Source organism: Lithobates pipiens, unplaced genomic scaffold, assembly GCF_037356315.1.
Source record: "Lithobates pipiens isolate NorthernLeopardFrog02 unplaced genomic scaffold, aLitPip1_a1.2 Scaffold_13, whole genome shotgun sequence".
NCBI lineage: Eukaryota > Metazoa > Chordata > Amphibia > Anura > Ranidae > Lithobates > Lithobates pipiens.
In genome coordinates, this window is record NW_027507718.1 from 415,064,580 (window position 1) to 415,085,243 (window position 20,664).

The window sequence follows — 20,664 nt, forward strand, 5'->3', positions numbered from 1 at the left end:
CACGGGACTGAGGGGGGAGTTAAACAATATCAGGATACAATTATTCCACATCTTCTAAATGCCGCAAAAAAACTGATTCCCAGGAAATGGTATGAGGTCGAATGCCCAACGATATGGGAATGGGTAGACGCGGTGGAGGGAATATTTAATTGTGAAAGTATAGGCATGAATGATGAAGATGAAAGAATTGCATTTGCAAAAAAATGGAAAGGATGGAAAAAGTTTAAACAGAACTGGAGCTACGCAGTACAGCTAAGACCAAAAAGATAGGATTTAGAGGAGGATGCTTAGAAGAGGAATACTACTGACATCACGGGGTGGGAGGGGGAGGGGCGAGTTGGGTAGAGGGTAGATTATTAGAAAATAGGAGGGGTGACGTAATATATGTTATATTTTAAACGATAAAGAAATAAAGTTATAAAAGAGATTTATCCCAACTTACAAAAAAAAAAAAAAAGTGGGAGTAAAGAAACCTGCTACAATGATGTGAAAATAAATAAGAGACAGCGATGAACGTAAAGTTGATTCTAGTCTCCTTGAGGATTCGCTGATGTGGCAAAAAAAAAAAAAAAAAAAAAAAAAAGAAGCTCATTGGTTTCTATGCAGACTTGAGCCTGATTTTGCACTTCCCAGCTTTAGTAAATATACCCCATATTGTACTTAAAAGTGGGGTATGCCTGTATCGGCTTTTACTGAATGAATTGAACATTCTGGGTCTTGTGTATGACTTGAAATGATATCTTATAATTGTGACCTTCAAAAGATTAAATGCATTTTTTTGTAACAATTTTATCCTAGACCGAGTAACAGAAGTACACACAGATATCTATGTGACCAGCTTTGGACCAGTTTCTGATACAGATATGGTAAGTTTCCTGTACAGTTATACAAGCTTTAAATATATGTACAATAACCAAATAATGCTTTGAAAAAGGGGCCCAGAGGAAGACCGAATTTCCAAAGTCACTTCTGAATATTTGAATCCTCTCCTGACCTACACCACTGGCAAGAAACTTCCCAATGGTTGGCCAAAGAGGCTTAAATATTCATAGCTCTGATTAGTGGTAGCCTCACACATTATTGCCAGGAACAATCAGGAGAAAACAATAACCAGAGCTTGGGCGAGACTAAAAAAAGCTCAATTATCAGTCATTTTTAGGCTGGCTACAGCCCAGCAAATATAAACATAGACACTCTTGCTTAGGGCAAGGTGGCTACATGTGTGACTTGTCTAGTACCATGGGCACTGGAACCATCATGTGATAATGTTGACCCTTCAGTACCTCATTTATTAATGCGATAAGTCTGGGATTCTAGACTTTCTGGCATCATCATTTTGTAACCTCATTGGTAACACTTGGTGCCACGTCAATCCAGTAATACTTCTGGTAATGTGGCTCTCTTCAAAGCAGAGGCTCCTAGTAAAGTGGTATTAATCCTGTTGTAAACGCAATCCCTACTAATGTAGAGCCTATCTTCTTTGGTTCTATAACACCTCTGGTGATGTAATGCCTCTGGTAACAAGATGAAAAAGCCCAAAACTGCTCTGTCATTCAGTCAGGACTAGACTGAGATTTTAATAACTTTTCTAGAAATACCACTTTGAGGCTGGGCTCCCACATATGCAAATTGGATGTGGGTTTCCCTCATCCAACTCACATAACAGGAGAATGTGCCTGGCTCTCAATGGAGCCGGTTCACATAGTGCTGGGATGGCTGCGGTTCAATTTGGAAAAGGTCCTGTGCGTCTTTGGTTCCGATTTAGGTGTGAATTCAGGCAAAAATTCTGACCTGATTCGCGTGTACAGGGACGTACTGGACCCCCTGCTGTGCGCATGTGTGAAACCAGCCTTACAAAAGGAGAGCTCTGAAAATAACTGAAGGTGGCAAAAGACAGGGTTTAGATGAAATGGTTTAGAAATTTGGGTGGGCCCTGTGACTGGCACATTTCTTAACAGCTATAGGACGTTGTTTTTACCTTGTTTAGCTTTTGGCTAGGGTAGGTATAGAGTGAAAACCCACCAGTTAATTTTTTTGCTCTTAATGTGGCATTGAAGGGATTTACTTTTAATTCCTGTCCTAGAGACGCAACCGGATGTGAGAAAAAATCTTTGCAAAATGAAGGGAATTCCTCTTTTAGACAGTTTGTTATGGGAAGTGTTCTGATTAGGAAATTTCCCCTCTTCCTCTTCTGGTGACAACTCAAAAATGTTGGATTTGCTGTCATTCGTTTCTCAGTGGCAATGGTCTTCAAGACAAATAGAGAGGGTTAATCTATCCAGCGGGGACACAAATAGAAATTACCACCTAACAGCGAATATAAAGCTATCCAAAAAAAATATATTTTTGCTGTATGTACTGTACATTTTAGAAAAAAAATTGTTGGTATAAATATTAGCAGCAGAACACATGGCATTAGGTTATATAAGTTTGGCGTTGCTTTTATGTTTACAATGTTTTATTTCCCTTGAGCCTGATTGGGTATTTCAAGTGAATAAAGGGTGTAAATCAGTTTTTTTTAGCAAATCAGCCTGTTAGCATGCACAAGCACAATATAGACTGGTTATATAAGAGTTGAAAAATCAGGTATTTGCAGGAATGTTGGTATTTATATAAAGCTTTATGGATTTTCAGTGAAAAATGATCTTTTTCTCCGACTGACTGGCTTAAAGATTGCACAGCTTGACTCCTGTAAAACCAGAGAGCAAGATAAATAGGGGTCATTCACCATCGGCCAAGGTTTATTGCTACAGTACACTTTAGTGTATCTGTATTATCTGCTTCTGATGTTTGATTGGATCTGTGATTCCTTTCCCAATCGGCCAGCTTGCTTCTGTGTTTTTGTAACTGGGTCACATTTTCAAATAGTAAATTGAGGGAAGATATTGATCAGCGTTGTTGCATTTTTTTTATATAATTTTCAGTTAAGCCGTTTTAGTTTGAGAGAAAATGTCAAACTAAAAAATTCCAATAACATCTTGGTCTTTCCCCTGTGTCTCCCTCCAGAACACACACATTGGTCTTTCCACTGTATCCCTCCTCCACACACATACATGGATTGTTCCCCTGTATCCCTCCTCCACACACATACATGGATTGTTCCCCTGTATCCCTCCTCCACACACATACATGGATTGTTCCCCTGTATCCCTCCTCCACACACATACATGGATTGTTCCCCTGTATCCCTCCTCCACACACATACATGGATTGTTCCCCTGTATCCCTCCTCCACACATATACATTGGTCTTTGCCCATGTTCCTCCTCAAGTGCATATATAGTCTTTCCTCTTTATGCCTTCTCCAGCACACACTCATTGGTGTTTCCCCTGTATCCTTCCTCCACACACATATTGGTTCTACCCCTATACCCCTCCTCCAGCACACATACAGTATATTAGTCTTTCCCCTGTATCCCTCCTCCAGCACACACACATTGGTCGTTCCCTTGTATCCCGGACTGAAGTCACACGTTCCCACCATAGAAACTGTAAATTGAATGCTGTCCATGTCCTCTCCATAGTCATTGCACCCGCATTCCAGAGACAGTCTGGAGGTTCAACACTCAACGTTACTCTCAGCTTAATCTCTATGCTACACTATGTCTATGCTCTCCCTCCTCTCTGCAGAAATAAGGTTTATCTTTACTTCCCATTGTGTAGTCCTGGATCGTGTGTGCATATGTGTGTTAGGGATACACATTGGTCTCTCCCCTACATCCTACCCTCAGCACACACTTATCACTTAGTATTCATACCAACAGTAAATCTGGCTACATGGCTCATTCTCTTTTTCTTTTAGTCAGGGGCTTAACGAAAAAATAATAGCAGATCTCCCCTTCCCCAAAAGCAAGGGGGGTGAAAAAATCCATCCCCACTGAAGAAGCATGAACCCCGCATTCTTCCAGCTTATAAGTGTTAACCCCTCAGTGACTTGTATGTTATTTGGTTTAGGAGCATTAGCATCATCTGCTTCATGATAAATATCCAATGTGTGTACCTTAAAGAGGAACAACAGTCAACTCACATAATTTGTAATAAAAACATATTTGCCATTCTGAAGCTTCCCTCCAACCACTTTGCATATTATTTTATATATACTGTGATTCTGTACTTGCCAAATATGCTGCAGAAATCTCCCTCCACTGATTCTGGCTACAACCGTTTTAACTGTGAGCAGCTGAATCTGCAGCCCTGCAGCAGCCCTGCAGCTTTCATTGGCCCTCTCATGACACATTCCCCTCCCTTCCTGGCAAACTCTCACAAGAGTGAGAGAGAGAGAGAGCTGTGCATGATGTCAAAGCCTAGGCTAATGACCAGACAAGAAACAGGACGTGGGCTGTATACTGGCAGAAAAAAAATGGAAAATTTATATCAAATACTTACCGTAATTTTCCTTTCCTGATGGGCTCCATGGCAGCATACGTGTGGGTTAGCCCCGCCTCCATAATTACCCAATAGGACCTCTACTCCCATAAATCTTTGCTCCAAGCTGCTATCCGTGTTCCGTAACTAGCCTACTCCAACATTTGGGAGGGAACTCCTGCTGCCATGGAGCCCATCAGGAAAGGAAAATTACGGTAAGTATTTGATATAAATTTTCCATTTTCCTGACAGGCTCCATGGCAGCATACGTGTGGGAAATAACTCGCCAAACACACCCGGGTGGGCTAAAAATGTTGAGCAAAGAAACTAGAATTTTATTTTTCATTGTCCACTGACAATACTTGTAAACCAAAATTAACAGAAGAAAGCGCAGCTGGCTCTACACAATAATGGGAAACAAAGGTATTAATTGAAGACCAGGAAGCTGCTCTACAGATAACTTCTGGTGCGACATGTCGAACTGCTGCCCAAGAGGTCGAGATGCCCCGAGTTGAATGAGCCGTCACTGCCTCAGGAGGAACCATGCCCTTTGCCTTGTATGCCCTTTGAATCGTTTGGACCACCCAAGATGAGATTGATCTTACTGATGCTCGCATCCCTTTATTTTTGCCATGAAGAAGGACAAAAAGAAAGTCTGTTCGTCTGAACGAGGCTGTAGCGTCCAGATATTGTTTCAAGGTGCGACCAACATCCAGGGGATGAATCTCTTGGTTGTCTGACATTCTAAACGTAGGTAGCACGATCTCCTGATTTTCGTGAAATACTGATGTGACTTTTGGATTTGATCCAAGCATAGGGATCAGGACCACTCTGTCCGGAAAGAAAGTTAGAAATGGTTCAACTGACCCAAGATTCCTAATTTCCGACACTCTTTTGGCTGAAGTTATTGCCACCAGAAACACCGTCTTGATAGTGAGATCTCCTAAAGACAGGGGAGCATCCAAACCTTTCCCAAGATCAGAAAGAAAGTCCAATACTAACGGAAGGTCCCATTTGGGAAACCTGGGCCTCTTTTGAGGCCTAAGCCTGATGGCTCCTTTAAAGAATTGTTGAATTAAGGTGTGATTCGCCCACGAAACTCCTGTAAAGGCTGAAATGGCTGAAACTTGTACTCTAAGAGAGCTAACTGCCAGAGACAAGTCTAACCCTGACTGAAGGAAAGACAAGATATCTTGAACTGCCGGAGAATTATATGAATTTGACCTAGAAGACATGTGGCCCATAAACCTGGCCCATATACGTTCGTACACTTTATTGGTACTCTTCCGTCTGGCACTAAGAAGGGTTGGAATCGCTTCTTCTGGGCAACCTAGAGCTTCTAGCCTTCCCCTCTCAAGAACCATGCCCTGAGGTGTAGATAGGATGGGCACGGGTGTAACAGCGTGCCTTGAGACAGTAGATCTGGCCTGAGAGGCAGGGGAACTGGGTCCTGATAGCTGAGGAGCAACAGCAGAGGAAACCAAGGCCTGTTGGGCCAGAATGGTATTATCGCAATGATTTCCACCTTCTCCCCTCTGAGCCTCCGAAGGAACTGTAGGATTACAGGAACTGGAGGGAAGGCATAGGCTCTCTGGAACTTCCAACAATCCGTGAGAGCATCTATCCCGAACGCCTGAGGATCCCTGAACCTCGAGTAGTATCTGTGCATCTTGCGATTGTACGGCGAACCGAACAGATCGACCTCTGGAGATACTCCCAGAGTCAGAAGCCACTCGAAGACATCCCTGTGAAGGGACCACTCGTTGTTGTCTATTTTGACCCTTGACAGAAAATCTGCTTGAACATTCTGGACTCCTGGGATGTATACAGCAGAAATGTTGACCACATTCTTCTGAGCCCAGTTCATTATCGGTTCTACTTCTCGTAATAGAGACCAACTGCGAGTCCCTCCTTGTTTCTTTATATAGGCCACTGCAGTTGTGTTGTCCAGTCTTAACATTACTGACGACCCTGCCACCAGATGGCGAAATGCTATGAGTGCTCGAAAGGCTGCTCTCAACTCCAGGATGTTGGAGACCACATACCGCGACGGGAACGACCACCTTCCTTGAGCTACTTCCGTAAGGCAATGGGCGCCCCAACCTTTGTTGCTGGCATCTGAGGTTACTATTATCCAGGAAATGGGGACTATCGAATGATGGTTGCGTAGATTCTTCCCTTGAAGCCACCAGAGGAGAGACATCCTCATCGCTGGTGTAAGGCGTATGCGCTGTGTTTGATTGGACGAGTCCCACTGTTGCAGAAACCCTTTCTGGAAGGGACGAGTGTGCCACTGGGCCCACTTCACCATAGGGATGGTGGCCGTCATTGTGCCGATCACTTTCAAGCATTGTAGAGCCGAAAGATGAGATGATTCCCAAGCCTTGTGAATCCTGTCCCGGATCACACTGATTTTTTCCTCCGGCAGGGAGATAGTGCCTTTTAATGTGTCGAACTGAGCCCCTAGAAACACGATCACTTGCGTTGGAACCAGATGGCTCTTCTCTAGGTTCAGGAGCCAACCAAACGTCTGCAGAGTGGAGATGACTAAACTCTTGTGTTCCAGAATTTGATCTCTGTCCTGAGATAATAGGAGCAAATCGTCCAGATAATGATGGAGACGAACTCCTTTGACTCGTAAAAGAGCTACTATCGCTAGGAGTACCTTGGAGAAGACCCAAGGAGATGTTGTCAACCCGAATGGGAGACAGGTAAACTGGAGGTGTTGATCGCCAACTGCGAAACTGAGAAATTGCTGGAAATCCCTTGCTACTGGCACATGAAAGTATGCGTCCTTCAAATCGATTGAGATTAACCAATCCCCTAGCTGCACTGACTGTTGGATTGTAAGAAGAGACTCCATCTTGAACTTTTCCTTGCGAATGAAGGAATTGAGGTGGGTCAAATCTATCACCGGCCTCCATGCGCCATTTCTTTTCTGAACCATAAACAGAGGAGAATACATGCCTTCGCCACGTTCGTCTTCTGGCACGGGCACGGCTGCACCTTGATCCAGCAAACAACTTACGTAGGTCAATAGGACCTGTTTCTTTTCCTCTGAGCCTGGAATTGTTGTGGGAATGAACCTTAACCTCGGAGTGCTGATGAAAGTCCACTTGTGACCCGAGGAAACCGTCTTGATGGTCCAATAATCTTGAATTGAGGCCGCCCAAACATGTCGGTAGTGAAGAAGGCGAGCCCCCACCTGACATGTTTGAGCGGGCCCAATTTCAAAAAGATTTGGTAGAATCTTGATTACCTGCGGAAGCCCCCTTTGAGGTTTTCTTAAGGGAGGATTGTCTGGACCTCCAAGATCTAGAGAACTCCCTGCCGGGCCTATAACTGCACGCTTCTCTAGCGCGATCCGAGGTCTGCCTTCTTGAGAAAATAAGTTTTTGGTTTTGAAGACGTCTGTCTTGAGGGAGGAACCCAGACCTCCCACCCGTGGCCCGGGATATGGCGCTATCTAGTTTATTACCAAACAAGGAGGTACCCTCAAATGGTATACGACACCATGCCTGCTTAGATGTTGGATCCGCCAACCAGGGACGGAGCCACAAAGCACGGCGTGCCGAGACTGCTGCCAACATAGCCCGAGACAGAAGGCGGAATATGTCAATAGATGCCTCCCCCAAAAAAGCTGATGCCATTCTGATCTCCTGAATAGGAGAGTCTTTAGCCGTATTCACTGAGATACCTCTCAAGAACTCTTCAACATTGTCGGCCCATGTTTCAATAGCCTTTGAGACTGCGGCTAAAGCCAAAGTTGGTTTACAAGCCATCCCTGAAGTTAGATAAATTCTTTTCAGATCTGAGTCAATTCTTCTCTCTAACGGATCTTTGAAAGATACCGTGTCTTCCAAAGGGAGAGTCACGTATTTAACTAAACGCATAAGTGCTGCGTCTACCAGAGGAGCTGATTCAAGGTGCTTCACATCATCCTCCTTAAAGGGGTACAATTTAGACACCTTTGATTGCATGGAGCTCTTCCTATCAATCTTGCTCCACTCTTCAGTAATGATTTCTCCCAATTCAGATAGGAAAGGAAAATGTTGCCGTTCCTTTTTGAGTTGTTTGAAAAACTTTCTTTGTTTGGGGAGGGGGGAAGAAGTGGGTTCTTCCCATTTTAAAGCTTCTTTCACTGCCTTGACAAGAGCAGGTACTAAAGCATAATCAAATCCTACTCCTGGATCCTCTGGATCCGATTCGCTGTCAGACAAGAGCACAGAGTGGTGGCTTGGTTGAGAAGATTCCCCAGTCTCTTGTAAGAGCCCTTCACCTCCTGAAGGACATAATGGGTCTGAGGGGGATTCCATAGCGTGATGAGCTTCCCTCTGCTGCAGTGATTCCTTTACCACTCTTCTCACCATAGATTCCAAGCGTTGATCCGCACCATCTCTTTCATCTGCGACGTTAGAGAAGCAATGATCACAGAGCGATTTGTCTGATGAAATGGGCATCTTACAGCCCCAACATGAATTATCTGGTCCTCTGCTTGAGTGCGAGTGACTGCGTTGTCCAGATCTGGAAGACCTGCGGTAACCAGACTTTGACGATGATTTGCGGTGGTGCGATTTTGACGATCCACTGCGACTATGCGCACTGTAATGCGGTTCAGACCTAGAAGGGCTATAAGGAAATATACAAGAAAGAGAGAGAGATACAGACCAGGCTGGTATCAAATGCTAAGGAATACTCCACATATACACAGCAATCCAGCCATGCACATACCTGTTACAAGTGGGCAGGTCACTAGTAGGCAGTGAGGCATCCATGACTAAGAACGCTGACTGTAACAACAATAGACCCTCATAAGCAGCCATACAAAACACAGGAGCAATAATACATCAGAGCAGATCATAACCTACCTTACACCAACCAGAGAATGGCCCCGGGAAGTCGCTGAATTTCCTGCAATCATTCCCAAATTCTGACATCTCTCACTGTGTTTTAAATATGGCGCCCATGACGTCATCAGCGGCGTCAGACGCGAGATGCCCGCGCGCATGCGCGGGAACCAAGCCTCGCTTTGGATTTGGGTCCGCGCATGCGCAGAACGCAGCGCTGGATCCGGAAACAGGGGGAGAAAGGCTGCTGGAACGCGGAAGCGTCAGCGCCTATGCACAAGAACCAGATGGCATATGAAAGACACAGATAGAAAAAAGAAAAACACATAAACACTGCTGCCATGAAAAACGGAATTTTTACAGCTCACCACTCCACCAACGATCGTCTGGCCGAACAGGTTCAAGCACACACCACCGATCAACCGGGCAGATAATGGCCACCTTACATAGCAGGTAATAAGCCGTGCGCACTTATCTTCGGACAAACCAAGCCTTCAGCGCTACTCTGCCATACACTCCATACCCATGCTTAACAGACAGGGCCTATCGGAGGAACAAAAGCTTGATAGTCGGCCGACTTGATCGTAGTGAAGATCTCTTCAAAAGGAACACGGATAGCAGCTTGGAGCAAAGATTTATGGGAGTAGAGGTCCTATTGGGTAATTATGGAGGCGGGGCTAACCCACACGTATGCTGCCATGGAGCCTGTCAGGAAAAATGTTTTACTATCCAAATTTAAAATAACAAGGGCAGAAGATAGGAAAGTTGAAAAAAAGACTGAAGGTCCAATTTAACCTCTCACTAACTTGTCCCGAGCATATAGACAATAATCCCTCAGTGCTCATTCCTCTGAGCATATTTGATACCTCACTCCCACACTTCTTTCCTGCACATTTTGCCTCCCATCCTGCATTCAGAAATGCTCTTTTATACATACTGCAAACTGTTGTATCCACTGTACTTCTCTGCATACTGTCTGCTGCCATACCTTCTGCACTCTACCTCCACATGCTGCCCCTTATCATACCCTCCACACCCTTTTTCTGCACACACTGCCTTCGGTCATACCCCCTTCACTCTTCTTCTACACATACTGCCCGCTTGCATACTTTCCACACTCCTGTCCTGCCAATGCTAAATGCCAAGCAGTAGACAAGCAGTAGCATTGTGTGTTATTTCCCTAACCTTTCCTGTTCTGAAACAGGCATGCTTTTGATAGGTCCATAAACATTCTAAACCCTACTGAAAACAATAAGAAAATCTCTGCCTTGTCTGACTTTCTTTTTTTTTTTTTATTCAATCTAAAAAAAAAAATCAGTTAAAGAGCTTATTATATGCCTACTGCACTTGTATGAGAAAGTATTCTGTTCTCTTTGTATTGCTTCCTTTATGTGAAATCCCCGGTTTTTCTGCTAGTCCCCTTGCCTTCCTAAAAAAAACTGAGCACAATAAGCAGGAGAGTACAACCTGGTCAGTTTTGTTGCTTTCTTCCAATGATCAGACTTGTCCTGACATGCCCCCACTGCACAGCTATTCACTGGGAAGCTCAGTGTACTGCTGCTTCTCCTCCCCTCAGCTCTCATGCAGCTGAGAACAGAGGGAATGCTAAAAAAAAAGGGAAAAAGGGTATTTCTAATGTTTATAAGAAAGGACAAAAAGGTATTTCTATATTTTTTTTTTTTATATCTATACAAACATGTTGAAAAAAAAAAAAAAAGTTCTGCTAGATGACTTTAGGCTGGCCCCTTTTGCATGTATAGCTATGTAAAACATTAAAAATAAGTGCCTATTACTGTTTAAAATCCAGCAATACACTGGGGGTTATTTAGTAAAGGATAATTCACTTTGCACTGCAAGTGCACTTGAAAGTGCTCTGAAAGTGCACTTGGAAGTGCAGTCGCTTTAGATCCAAGGGGGATATGCAAGGAAAATAAAAAACAGCATTTTAGCTTGCACATGATTTGATGATAAAATCAGCAGAGCTTCCACTCATTTCAGATCTACCCCTTAGATTTAGAGCGACTGCACTTTCAAGTGCACTCACAGTACAAAGTGGATTTACCTTTCGTAAATAACCCCCACTGTCTCACTCTGCTGTGCACATGCTCAGTTGCTCACCATTTTTAGACACTTCCTTTTTGGTCTGGTAAACCATTTATTTTTCAGACAGGATAAAACCATAGAAAGATTTCCCATCAATAGTTTTTTTCTGTGGTCTATAAACTATATCCATACTCTATCATTCCCTTCCCGTACAATATAAATGTCAGGGAAAGTGTGCACACTATTGTGATATATTTAGCAGCCCCTTTATTTTCAGGTTGCTTTGTGGTTTTAAATTGCTGTAGCTTCTAGGTTGTTCTCCATCTTGTGTTCATATGTCAGAAGTTTAATCTGTGTTCTTCTGTAAAGTCTTTGATAAAAGCATTACTTCCATCCATGTTCTATTTCTGTCTTAAATTGCCATAATTGACATCTCTAGTTGCACCCCTCCTGACAAGTCTCTAAAGAGGTACCACAAACAGTGTGTGTTACAGTACAACATATGATCTTACAAAATAGTCTCAGTACTTTACAATTATGACAAAAGTAATTTTCAACCAGACAATTGCATTATACATAAAGCAAGAAGAGTATATCCCTTAAAAATCCACGCACATAGAAAGGGAATTTTTCTTTATTGTACATCCCAGGAATCAGGGGTACCTTCATCTCCATTAAAATGGAGTTTTGCTGTCACCTTCAGGTGACTGGACACAGGCAACAACAGACAGAAAATACCCTCCCAGGTATGCCCCATCAGGCAAAGCTTCAGTTTTTTTTGCTAGTGTCTTGAGTCATGTCTGTGCAGTTTCTGCATGAAAACAGTGCTTGCTTCTCAACAGTCCCACCTGGGATTAGGAGACTAGTTCTTTCTGGATCAGTTTTCCTATGGCTTTTCTATACTTAAACGAATGGTACCCAGACTTACACTGCACACGTGGGAATGTCCTCTAATGTTGCCGGTGGGCACTGGACCCTGCAGAACGAGCCCAGTGCAATGATATATTGCCTTGCTGACTGGTAAGGTGCTATACAGGTCCAGGGCAGTGATCACCAGCTAGGAAGACTAGTGCTTGAAGATTGGACCTCCTAGGGGGCCCTGCAGCATGGACTGGTGAGTGCCCTGGTTTAGTCCTTGCTGGTATCCACCCCTCCTCTCGTAACCCAAAAAGACTTTGTGATTTTTTTTGCATAGGTTGTTCAGACTAATTTAAAGTTACCTCTTCCCAATTCCTGTAGTCCAAAGGGTACAGGATTTGGATCATGGCATCCACCACAGTATCCCTAATCCTTTCATGTACATCCTCATTTAAAGGATGATTTGTACATGGACAAGGTCATCATTTCACAAAACAAGGTTTGCTCAGTACGACCCCGTAGAAAGTGAGTTCCAGGAATTAAAAAATTCCTCAGAAAACATCTGGAGTCCTTGTTTAAAGCTTAATTTGCTCTGATGGTGACAGCTTTACAGCGGACATGTGCAGCTCTTGGTGTGTGCCATAGAAACATAGAAAAGTGACGGTAGAAAAAAGAATGAGTAGTCCATCGAGTCTGATCCTTTTTTTTGTTCATTTTTTTGTATAGTAGTAGAGTATAGAGCAGGGGTCTCAAACTGGTGGCCCTCCAACTGTTGCGAAACTACAAGTCCATGAGGCATTGCAAGGCTGATAGCATGACTACCACAGGCAGAGGCATGATGTGACTTGTTGTTTTGCAACAGCTGGAGGGCCACCAGTTTGAGACCCCTGGTATAGAGCTACATTTGTCCCTAGCATGTTCAAAGCTATTTACTGTTAACTGTCTCACTTAACCTTTCAGTAAAATAATACTTTCTAAAATTAGCTAATGGCAGCTCTGATGTGAGACTGAGGTCTTATTTGTTTTTGCTGTGGTAATATAGGACTTGAATGTAAGGAAATGGTCAGCCTACCCTCACAGGAGCAAAATGACCTTCTGAGGAAAATTGTACATTCCTGAAAAGATCGGGCTGGCATGTCCTTATAGGTAGTTTACAATCACATTCCTCTCACATGAATCATCCAGGATACTAGAGGCTTTCTTATGTCTTGTATGGTCCATTAACCAGGTTTAGAATTCAATATTAGGAATAGGAAATATGAAATATGCAATTTCCCAATCAACCCCCTTGATGAATTTAAAGGTTTAAATCATGTCTCCCCTTTTCCTTCTTTCCTCCAGACTGTACATATTAAGTTCCTGAAGTCACTCCCGATATGTTTTATCCCCCAGACCTTTGTTACCCGTCTCTGGACTATTCTATCTTATCACTATCTTTTTTTAGGTGAGGTCTCCAGAACTGGACACAGTATTATAAATTAGGTCTCACTAAAGATCTATATAGGGGAATCAGAACTACTGATGGTGATCCTTCTAGTGATGCATCCTTTATTACATTATATACTCACTCTTCGCATGAAAACTTCATGCTTCCTCATCCTTTGGACTTTCATACAGTATGTATAACATACATTTGTATGTTCCTGCCAGGTTCCTTCATCCTGCCCCACTTCCTGTTTTCTCCTGGCAATGCTAATTAAAGCTTCACAATCGCAGTAACATTGTCAAGTTGCATGCTCTCTCTAATGAAAACATCAGGACACTGGGCGTGCTCACTGGACTTCTTGCAGTCATGTACCACTAGAAAATGTAATTTTTTTAAAGTTATTTAAAATACTTTTTTTTAATATCAAGCTAGTGTTCTACATTTCCTATCAGATAACTAAACTGCTTGCCTGATCCAGCAACCTTAATGTCGCATATATTATGGAAGGCATCCACTGATCATTTGACATGCAGTATTTTACTTAAAAGGTAGGTTCAGTCAAATTGGTGTTTATTAAAAGTCAGTAACTACAAAAACTGTAGCTGCTGACCTTTAATAAACGGACACTCACCTGTCCCAGGATCTAGTGGTGTGCTCACCGCTTTCCATTGGTGTCCTGTCCCTAGTGCCAGCATCTCAACTGTGGGCACCCGGCTGTGATAGCTTGTGGCTTCACAGCCGGGTGCCCACTGAACATGCGTAAGATGCGCTGCACTGTGTGAATGGTCCTAGAAGCCTGCAGCGAGGGGGGGAGAGAACATCTGCTCAGATCATCTAGGTGCAGGAGTGGGAGCGGATACCTGTCAAAATCAGGTACCCGCCCCCCACCCAAAAAAAGTGCCAAGATGAGGGGGGAGGTCTTGAAGCTGAACTTCCCCATTTGGGTGGAGCTGCACTTTAAGGTACTCTCTGTGCATCCTTTGTTGAAATTGACCAACTTTGGGACAGGTTTGCTGGATAGGTTGTAGTTATGTTTAACTTAGACACTTGAGCAGAGTCTAGCATTTTACAAACTTTATGCACTGTCTGCTCCTGTGAAATGTGCACGAGGTTATAACAGTCATATTCTTGTGCTAAGCTGATTTCTAAAGACTGTACCAGACAGTAAGTAGTAAAGATTAAATGAAAAAAGCAGACATACTTTTTTTTATAACATACAGTATGTGCATTTTACACCTGCCTAAAAAAGCATGTGTTGAAGTACACCGCAAACTAAAAACTGAATTGATGACATAAAAGTGCCTAGAACAAAAATGTGTTTAAATTGTTTAAAAGTTGTTTACTGAATGCAAACTAAAGAGACAGTGAACCAAATCTATTACAAACCTTAAATAGATAGAGCTTAGTATTCCTTGTTGTTTGGGTGAGTGCAATAGAGTCTGCTCAGGAGGGGGAAGTAATACCAGTAATAGAGAGGGAAGTGTGTAAGGTCTGATCCATGTGAGACCTAGAGAGGGGGTCATATGTGGTATATGCAAAGTAGTCTTTGGGGTATAACTTAGTGAGCGGGAGTAAGCAAATGGGTATATAGGGGGAGAAAAAAGGTGGGAGAGAGGAGTGTTGCGGGGGGGGGGGGTGAAGACCGTTTCTTACCTCCTTCCTCAATGGCTAATGGTATGAAAGGAACTCTTTTAGAAGTTCACGTGGGTTTTGGAGCGGAACGGCCCTTGGAGGGGTAGCGTATACTGGTCATAAGTCTAGGTATTGTGGAGAGTGGACTGGGGGTTTAAAAGGTCTGATTATATAATAGGGTCATAATTTGTCGGTACAGAAATCAATTGTTTAGGCGAAAAAATTCTGGAGTTGACTGGAAATGTGTCCAGCACGTCCATTTGGTTCCAAATTTTTTAGGAGTATAACCTACAATGTGAATTAGCTCCTTCATTTCAGCCACTCTTTTAATTCTTTTAAACCATTCCTTGATTGAGGGGGTGTGGGGAGAACCCCAATGGAGGGGAATACATTGTTTCCCTGCATTAATCAAGTGCATTGCTATAGATTTGTGATAGGATTTGTGTGGTAGAGGTGAGGGATGTAGAAGGAACAGCGCTGGGGATAGTTCTAAATCGTAAGATGTGACATGGGAAGTAATACTTTGTACTTCTTTCCAAAAAGTTTGTAGGAGAAGACAGGACCACCATATATGTAATAGTGCAGCCCTCAAAAATTCCACTCCCCCGCTCGCATTTTGCGAATGGATTTTGAGGGCTGGTGAGAAGGGCTGCATGGGAGCGGGGGGGGGGAGAGCCCCGCCGATCACAGAGGGGGAGAGAGGAAAGTGTCTCCCCATGCGCCATCACATAAGCCCCTTCTTAAAATGGGTGAAGTGTATCAAAGTGACAAGGGCAGGGGCTTATGTGATGCTGCACTGCGGGAGAACGACACACAGCTTTTGAAATAAAAGCTGTGATGTTCCCTGCTCTGATCATCCAGCTGATGGCTCTCTTCTCTTCCCCTCCATAGGTAGGCTGCATGGTGGGCACAAACTCCATGGGACACGGGATGCATGGTGGGCACAAACTGCATGGGACACAGGCTGCATGGTGGGCACAAACTTCATGGGACACAGGCTGCATTGAACACAGGCTGTATGGGACACAGTCTGCATGGTGGGCACAAACTGCATGGGACACAGGCTGCAGGGTGGGCACAAACTTCATGGGATACAGGCTGAATGGGGCACAGAGTGCATGGTGGGCACAGACTGCATTGGACACAGGCTACATGGTGGGCACAGGTTGCATTGGTGGGCACAGGCTGCATTGGCGGACACAGGTTGCATTGGTGAACACTGATTAAAGTTGTTAATATTTTTAGAACTTAGTTCTGCATAAAACTTTTAAGTGTCATTTCATGAGATAATTTATGAGGGCGGGTTTAGGGGTGGGGCAGAGTAGTGGTTGGGTGGGGCAACTGGTGGCGAGTAACCCTTGAGGCCTGGCTAGTAGCTTAAGGCCGCGTACACACACGCGGACTGTTGGCCCAACTTTGTCCGTCCAACAGTTTGAGCGAACAGTCCGCTCAAACTTAGCATGGACGGACATGGCCACACACGACGAACGAACAGTTTGCTGAAACCGTGCGCGATGACGTGAACGGCACGTACGACGGGACGCAAAATACGACGTCCTATACACTGCATTATAACTTTCGGCTTGAAAATCCTTTCTGAGCATGCGCGGAACTTAGTTTGACGAACAAGCCTACACACGGGCGGACTGTTCGTTGAAACAAGGTTTCAGCGGACAGTTTTTCGGAATTTCCGTAAAACCTTGTCCGTCCAACTGTCCGCTGAAACTGTCCGCTGAAAGCCCACACACGAGCGGACTGTCCGCCCAAACACTGTTCAGCGGACAAGGTTGGGCCAACAGTCCGCGCGTGTGTACGCGGCCTAAGACTTGAATTTTTGAGCTCTGTAATAGTGTACCACTGTCTTTTTTAGCATCATGTTTCTGATATTGTGTGTTTGAATTTGTGTAAAAGAGCTGGGGTGTGATACCATTGATTGATCCTTTATATATATTTAGGAAAATTTATTCCCAATCTCCCGCTGTCAGAGTCAGGGAGAGATCAATTTCCCATGCCTTGTAGGCTTTGCTATCATTGGGACTTGGGATTAGGTCTGCAAAAAGGAGGGGATGCATGGGGGGGGCATGGCTAGCCGCAGAACAGGATGGCCACTTGATTCCCAAGCTCCACTTCAAGGCAATGATATCAAACAGCACACAGTGACAAGCTTCTCCCCTCTCCCCGGACATTAAGGAGGAAGTAGCGGCACATGATCGAGGATGCAAAATCCACCACCACAACTGCCCTGCCTGACCCAGTACTTCTGCCCCATGGAGCCGAGCTTCAGGCAAGATGGCGCCAGCAACACTTCACCCGCAGAAGCTCTGCATGGCCAGATGAGCACTGCACAGCCACAAAACCCTGTATGAGCAGATCTTCCAGAGATGAGAGAAACAGAGGACATGGAAAGTCTCCCTCCCCCTGCGTTGGAACCTGCAGATGCACAGAATGACAGAGGTTAAGAGGCTCGCCTCATCCCCATTCAACTCTCCTAACAAAACCCCTCAAGCTAAAAAACACTATTGGGTTGCCTCAGGCACCACCTCTCAAAGCTCCTCTCATGTATCTGCACTGGAAAATATACCAGTAACAGATAACCCAGTTTCAGAAAGCATGTTAAAATCTGTGCTTCTCACACTACAAAAAAGACTTGCATAGGGAATAACAATTGTCTTTTTTCCCAGGTAAATGACAGGCTTGAATGCCTTGAAGACAGAGCAGACACAGTAGAAGAACACATGTCTGACATGGGCAAAGCTCATGAGCTTCTTGACTCAGATGAGATCCAGAGAATTAAGTTGAAATTAGCAGACCTCAAAGATAGGTCCAGATGGGATAACATAAAATTCAGAGGGATCCCTGGGTCAGTGTCGGAGCTTAAAAAATACCTACAGCAGCTTTTTACCACCCTGCTTCCTAATCGCTCTACTCACAACATGCTCATCGATCATGTGCATAGAATCACAAAACCAGACCACCTGCCCGCAGAGACACCTAGGGATATCCTTGCCAGAATCCACTTTTCTCACATAAAGGAGCAAATTCTACACAGAAATCTCAGACGCCTATCAGCACCTTATTCCAAAATATCTCTCTTCATGGATCTGTCACCAGAGTTACTAAGAACATACACCCCAGTTACTTGTTGTACTTAATTCTACATGAAAATAAAATCACTTACAATTGGGGATATCCCACCAAACTTTAGGTTGCTTACGAACAAAAAATCATTCCAATCTCATCCCCTAAAGATGGCTACAAAAAACTGACTAATTGGGGCCTTTACCCATTTTTTTGGCTTCCCTCCTGTCACGCAATGAGGAGACCTCCCCATCTCCTCCTCAACACCAACTAAAAATGGAGGATAAAAACAGGCACCTCAAGGTTACTTGTCCCCAGTGCAGAAATATCCTGCTTGGCCAACTATTTGATTACCACCTTCTCACCAGTTAATAGTGTGCCGAGCACACTCAGTTAAACATTCCTTTACAATACCTCACATGTTTCGCAGTCTATGATTATTTTCTCCTGTTTTCTCGTTAGTAGTGTAAAGTGTTTTTACCAAACGTTCATAATTTGTATTACCTACATTTAGAATTACAACAGTTGTTTTTTTCTGATGGTCAGACCTACTAGCTTATTTGTTATAGTTCTTAATATATCCAACTGTCAAATAGTTCTACTGCACTCAGCTGTACACAGTATTATAGTCTCGCTCAACTCCCGCAATCCAGCCTCAAAAACCTAAAAATGTGTCACTCATTAATATATCTATTAATGCCAAAGGGCTTAACTCTCCTTATAAGAGAAACCTCCTCTAGAAAGAAGAAAGAAGCATGTTCACAATATACAGACATACAATGCGTCCAAGAGACACACTTTTCCAACATCAAACCCTCCTCTTGTATGCATAAAAAATACGCTCACTACTTCTTTTCCAATAAAAAAAAAATGAGGGGTGAACAGGCCAAGAAGAATGCTGTATTCCAACATACTTAGAACTCTGGCAGACTTTGAATGGGCCATTCCAGATCACCCGGACCTTCTGTCCACTCTCCTGCTTCTCTGTTGCCGACTTAGTCCAGGTGCAAAGGGATAGAATCCTATTAAATTAGGTCATCTCTACCTTCTTGAAGGCTAGGATGTAGACTTCTCACAAAGTCTATCAGGGTGCCTGGAAAACCTATTTAGCCTGGTGTAAGACCAGGAAATTTCATCCCAGGATATGTTCTGTGGGGCTCATCCTATCCTTCCATCAGTCTGGTCTAAATTAATATGGCAATATAGTACCATCAAAGGGAAAATCTTGAAAAAACCTTGTGTTTGGTTTCAGATACTTTTGGACTCTAATTCTTGGATTAAGGGCTTTGTGCAGGGTGTTGGACGCATTTCTCTCTCTGTAACTTACCCTGTGACTCCATGGGACCTTAACCTGGTTCTTTTTGCCTTTGAAGGCTGCCATTTGAATATATTGAGGCTATATCCTTATTAGAATTCACTTGCAAGGTGGTATTTTGCATTGCTATCACCTCTGCAAGGAGGGACTCTGAATTAGCAACCATATCCTGTAAAGACCTTTTCCTAATAAAACATGAGAATAAGGTTGCCCTGAAGTCAAAAACCTCTTTTCTTCTTATGGTGGTATCTTCATTCCACCTCAAGAAGGACATTGTTTTTCCCTCCATTTGCCCTGTTCTAAAAAATCCTAGGGAAATGTTTCCACTTCCTTGCCATGGTATGCACTGTAGAGTCAACCTCTCAGCTACAGCCTCTTTTAGTCAAACAGCTTCCTACTTTGTGTTTCCTGAGGGTTCCTGCAAGGGACTATCTTCTCTCTCCATCATTTTTCTCTCTCATCATTATTCAAGCTTATGGTTTCCCTGTTAAAGTGCACTCAACTAGATACATTTAAACTTCATGGGCTTTTCAGCATTAGGCATTGGCTTCTCAAATTTGCGAGCCTGCTACCTGGTCTTCAATTCACACTTTAGTTTTACCAGGTAAATGTTCAGGCCTCCTCTAATGCCAGTTTGGTGCATAAGGCAATACAAGCTGCTTTTTTGAGTCTGTTCAGTTCTTTTTGATCCATTTTGTTACATGGACCTGTTGGCATTTGTTGGATTGGCTTTAGATATACCATGGTTAAGACTAAACATCCTGTGTATTGCACTGTATGTCTAAGACTATAGAATTTATGGTTAACAAGTTCAGTTCTTAGAGTACTGTATAGGACACTGGTCCAAACAGCATGTTTGTCCTAGCAATGTCCTTCATATAAGGGAGGACTCAGACTATAAAGTATAGCAAACTGTGTCTGCTATACCAGAGGTTGTATAAAGTTTACTACCCATTAGTGAGGAAATACTAGGGATTTAGGTCTTTGAGATCTAAGGAAATTTGTTATTGAGTGGCCACAAATGTTTCCCATACGTAATAAACAATGATTATTTCTCAACAGGTGGTATTTCGCTTTGTATAGGGGAGTCCTAAAACTTT

General features: G+C 43.5%; 1 protein-coding gene across 1 annotated transcript in view; it reads left to right on the forward strand.

Moving 5' to 3' along the window:
- The window catches only part of GABRA2 (gamma-aminobutyric acid type A receptor subunit alpha2), a 261,837-nt gene that overhangs the window by 87,747 nt on the left and 153,426 nt on the right, over positions 1–20,664 (forward strand). The window contains exon 4 of the mRNA XM_077477538.1: positions 799–866. Coding sequence (XP_077333664.1) covers positions 799–866 — 68 coding nt within the window. The remainder of the gene's footprint in view (positions 1–798; positions 867–20,664) is intronic.